At 44.6% G+C, this 5000-nt stretch overlaps 1 protein-coding gene across 1 annotated transcript in view; it reads left to right on the forward strand.

Annotated features, from left to right (window-relative positions):
- Positions 1 to 3667, forward strand: part of LOC113802650 (ice nucleation protein InaU) — an 8613-nt gene extending 4946 nt beyond the window's left edge. Inside the window, exons 3-4 of the mRNA XM_070141598.1 lie at positions 2192 to 2302; positions 2387 to 3667. Coding sequence (XP_069997699.1) covers positions 2192 to 2302; positions 2387 to 3667 — 1392 coding nt within the window. The remainder of the gene's footprint in view (positions 1 to 2191; positions 2303 to 2386) is intronic.
- Positions 3668 to 5000: the final 1333 nt, after the last annotated feature.

Here is a 5000-nt window from a genome sequence, read left to right on the forward strand (position 1 = left end):
CGATCTACAAAATGAAACTCGAGCTCGGGAAGTTGTCCATGAACAGACGATAAAATAGAAATCGTGTTGCATGATACGAGAGAAATTTCTTTTAAACGGGAAATATTTTGTACAAGTTCGTTATTTTTACAGCACTGCGGAATGCATTGCACAGAAACAAAGCAATGAATAATGAATTAATCAAAGGGATAATTGAAAAGTTACAATTGATTCAATATATTGCGGATGACCTAGCCGCATCACGCAGCGACCGTTCCCGCTTAGAAAAAACAATAATAATATTAAATAAAAACATATATAAATAAAGGTAATTGTGATAAATTATAATGATATTAATAAAGATATTAATGGTAATGATACCCACTTCAGCTTTGCGGAAAAAGGCAAGCGCAGAGGTGCCAATCTCTTAAACATTAATCTCCCTGTTTAAGCATCTGTTCATTTATCCATTAAAACAGACCATGTCCATATACGTGTCAGCACACACACACACACACACACACACACACACACACACACACACATACACACACACACACACACACACACACACACACACACACACACACACACACTTGCACTCATACATTCTGATATTTACGAATCATTTAAATTAATTTTGATGAAAGTGGCGATAATGAGGATGACTTTACGTGTGAGAAAAAAAAATGTGACGAAAAGGGAAACATACGTTATAATGACTATTTATAAAACGCCGTTAAATCGACATATCCCGTTATATTTGACTTCTTTGGAAGAAAATGCAGGAAAATACATTATTATCATTATTCCCAGAGAAGAAATGTAAAAAAAAGAAAGAAATTCGAATGATGGATTGTATAGAAAATAAATGATTGCAAAACAGACAATTTCCGAAGAAAAATATGGAAAACGGTCGTAGAGAAAATGAAAGAGAAGAGTGATTGAGCATCAAGTTGAAATCTTCGGGTCCAAGAAAACTGGGAGAAGGAATTTTCTGATGATAAGAAATATGGATTTAGGAGACCTCTATAAGGCTTCTACAAGATTAATTTCTTACGAGCGAGGACACACAAATATTTGCTGAAAAGGGAGGTTACAATTCTTGCAAAGTATGCTAGTAGTATGATGATACTAATATAGAAATGAAAATAATGTGTATAGGTGAATTATGAGATATAGAGATAATAGATGTTAAGGAATAAAAATTGATGAAAAAAGCAACAGAATGAAGAGAGAATTAAATTAAAACAAGTGATTCATTGCAAAACTAGGGGAATGAAAATAGTGTGTATGGGTGGATGATGAGATATGGAGGTAATAGATGTTAAGGAATAAAAAAATTAAAAAAAGCAATGGAATAAAGACAGAATGCAATTAAAACATACGTGATTCATTGCAAAGCCAGAGGAATGTTTCTGCACGTGAAAAGAATTAATGAATACAGCCAACATATCATGCGTTAAAAATAAAAATTACTAAAATTATTGAAATAACAAGGACTCCTGCATGAAATTTGTCCCATTTCAAGGCTGGATAAAACCTTTGTTTGATGGAGGGTTTAGTATGCTCAGTGGCAAGGTTCCAGGATTATATTATTTATGATTGACTGGGCTACGTGGCTGGACTGAAGCGAACGAAGTATATGTCGGGCAAGCGTAATGCGAAAATAAGAAATAATAATAAAACAGTCTAAACTTTTCGAGTGCTCAGAGTAACAACATTCAGGCTACAAATGGATACATAAATATTCTCGGTGATTATGCTCATGGTATGTGTGCAAGATGCATTTGAATGTTAATTTTGATCATCTTTTTTAACCCATGGGGGAAGCATATCTTTTGTAGAGAATATTTTTGCTGCAAGATATTTTACAATGCAAATATCTTTATTCTCGGTATCTACTGATATTGTGTATATTAGATCAATAAAAGAAATAAAAGAGGATATAATAGTGTGAATAAAAATATATAAAGTATAACTTTACAACAAATTAGATTAATGAAAGAAATAGATGAAGATATAAAAGAAAATATGAATAAACTTAAAGTAGATCAGTAATAATAACAATGGTAATAAAAAGGCGAGAAGAACTCAAAAAAAAAGAAAAGAAAAAAACAAGACAGAAAAGGCATAAAAAAAAAAGACCCAGACAAAAGCCGGGGAAGGGACCCTACATGAAGTTAAATACTCAGTCCTTCCATATATGTAGTCAGTTCTGCCCCCAAAGCTGCTGGATCAGCTCGAGCACGACATGAAGATTCGCATCGCCGCGCCCAAGGACTTCAGCGGCGACCTGCACTTGCGTGGTTCCCTGGACGTCGTCTAGTGGCGCCATGCTCATCATATACACGCTCGCAGATGCCGCCAAATAGCGCTTCTGCATTGAAGAGGAAGCCCGGGCCAGGCGCAAAGAGAAGCAGTAGCCAGAGCCAGTTTAGGAAGCCCGAGCCAGGCTCAAGGAGAAGCAGTAGACATAGCCAGTTTAGGAAGCCCGGGCCAGGCGCAAGGAGAAGCAGTAGCCAGAGCCAGTTTAGGAAGCCCGAGCCAGGCTCAAGGAGAAGCAGTAGACATAGCCAGTTTAGGAAGCCCGGGCCAGGCGCAAGGAGAAGCAGTAGCCAGAGCCAGTTTAGGAAGCCCGGGCCAGGCGCAAGGAGAAGCAGTAGCCAGAGCCAGTTTAGGAAGCCCGGGCCAGGCGCAAGGAGAAGCAGTAGCCAGAGCCAGTTTAGGAAGCCCGGGCCAGGCGCAAGGAGAAGCAGTAGCCAGAGCCAGTTTAGGAAGCCCGAGCCAGGCTCAAGGAGAAGCAGTAGACATAGCCAGTTTAGGAAGCCCGGGCCAGGCGCAAGGAGAAGCAGTAGCCAGAGCCAGTTTAGGAAGCCCGGGCCAGGCGCAAAGAGAAGTATTAGACATAGCCAGTTTAGGAAGCCCGGGCCAGGCGCAAGGAGAAGCAGTAGCCAGAGCCAGTTTAGGAAGCCCGGGCCAGGCGCAAGGAGAAGCAGTAGCCAGAGCCAGTTTAGGAAGCCCCAGCCAGGCTCAAGGAGAAGCAGTAGACATAGCCAGTTTAGGAAGCCCGGGCCAGGCGCAAGGAGAAGCAGTAGACATAGCCAGTTTAGGAAGCCCGAGCCAGGCGCAAGGAGAAGCAGTAGCCAGAGCCAGTTTAGGAAGCCTGGGCCAGGCGCAAGGAGAAGCAGTAGCCAGAGCCAAATTAGGAAGCCCGGGCCAGGCGCAAGGAGAAGCAGTAGCCAGAGCCAGTTTAGGAAGCCCGGGCCAGGCGCAAGGAGAAGCAGTAGCCAGAGCCAGTTTAGGAAGCCCGAGCCAGGCTCAAGGAGAAGCAGTAGACATAGCCAGTTTAGGAAGCCCGGGCCAGGCGCAAGGAGAAGCAGTAGCCAGAGCCAGTTTAGGAAGCCCGAGCCAGGCTCAAGGAGAAGCAGTAGACATAGCCAGTTTAGGAAGCCCGAGCCAGGCGCAAGGAGAAGCAGTAGCCAGAGCCAGTTTAGGAAGCCTGGGCCAGGCGCAAGGAGAAGCAGTAGCCAGAGCCAGTTTAGGAAGCCCGGGCCAGGCGCAAGGAGAAGCAGTAGCCAGAGCCAGTTTAGGAAGCCCGGGCCAGGCGCAAGGAGAAGCAGTAGCCAGAGCCAGTTTAGGAAGCCCGGGCCAGGCGCAAGGAGAAGCAGTAGCCAGAGCCAGTTAAAGCTGATTTAAAATGGCCCATCTAGCATACCGTAGCATACCCGAGCCAGGCGCAAAGAGCAGTACATATATCCAGTTTAGGAAGCCCGAGCCAGGCGTAAAGAGCAGTACACATATCCAGTTTAGGAAGCCCGAGCCAGGCGCAAAGAGAAGCAGTACATATATCCAGTTTAGGAAGCCCGAGCCAGGCGCAAAGAGAAGCAGTAGCCAGAGCCAGTTTAGGAAGCCCAAGCCAGGCGCAAGGAGAAGCAGTAGCCAGAGCCAGTTTAGGAAGCCCGGGCCAGGCGCAAGGAGAAGCAGTAGCCAGAGCCAGTTAAGGAAGCCCGGGCTAGGCGCAAAGAGAAGCAGTACACATAGCCAGTTTAGGAAGCCCGGGCCAGGCGCAAGAAGAAGCAGTAGCCAGAGCCAGTTAAAGCTGACCTAAAATGGCCCATCTAGCATACCGTAGAGATCCCCAAGGAACGTCATAGATTCCTTGTGAGGAAAGCCGGAGAAATTACAGCAGCCTTGGCCAGGGCGCGGCAGAACCCGAGGACGACGGCGACCAAGACGATGAGGGCGAGCAGTGCGCCGAGCTCGGCCGAAGTCTTCCTTACCTAGGCTTCTGCTTTCTCGTCGAAGGCGGGGAGGGTCTGCGACGACTCCTCACTGCACTCTGCTGGGCAAGACTATAAACGACATGCGGTGATTAGACTTTTACTCGGGAGTTATGGGGTTCTGGGGAGTATGGAGTCCTCACTTTGTCATCTTCATCCCCAGGTCTTCTCTGACCCAGAATAGTAGTAACTGATAATGTCCCATGTGTGGGTTCAATAGTAAAGCTCTTGGCTGCAGGAGAGTGGATAGTTGTAAGGGTCATGTACAGTCCTATTCCTTGTCGTTTCTGGCGAATATTCAGTGCAGCTTAACGAAAGGCAAAAATATCACTTCGTAGTAACTTCGAGACCGAATAGAGAAGGAACCTGAGAGGTTCCACTCTGCTTTTCTCTTTCTTTACCACCCTCTGCAAGCTTACTACGCTGAAAGAATGCCACAGGACCGAGACCAATTGAGAAAGCTGGGGCAGAGGGCCACGGCTGTACAAGCATGAACAATTCGTTGTTGATTATTATCCTTATATATCTAATTAGTATTATCATTATCATCCAAACCACAATCATAACCTTTGTTATCATCATCATTACATCGTTTTCATATACTCTTGTATATTTCCATACATGCATTATCATTAACATTCCTACAAACACCCATCTGAGTATCTTCATTAGCATTGTTTTAATTACACTAATGTTGCAATTATGACCCTCATTGCAGCGACAACAATTGGTAAAAAC

This window comes from Penaeus vannamei, chromosome 28 (assembly GCF_042767895.1).
Source record: "Penaeus vannamei isolate JL-2024 chromosome 28, ASM4276789v1, whole genome shotgun sequence".
Taxonomy (NCBI): domain Eukaryota; kingdom Metazoa; phylum Arthropoda; class Malacostraca; order Decapoda; family Penaeidae; genus Penaeus; species Penaeus vannamei.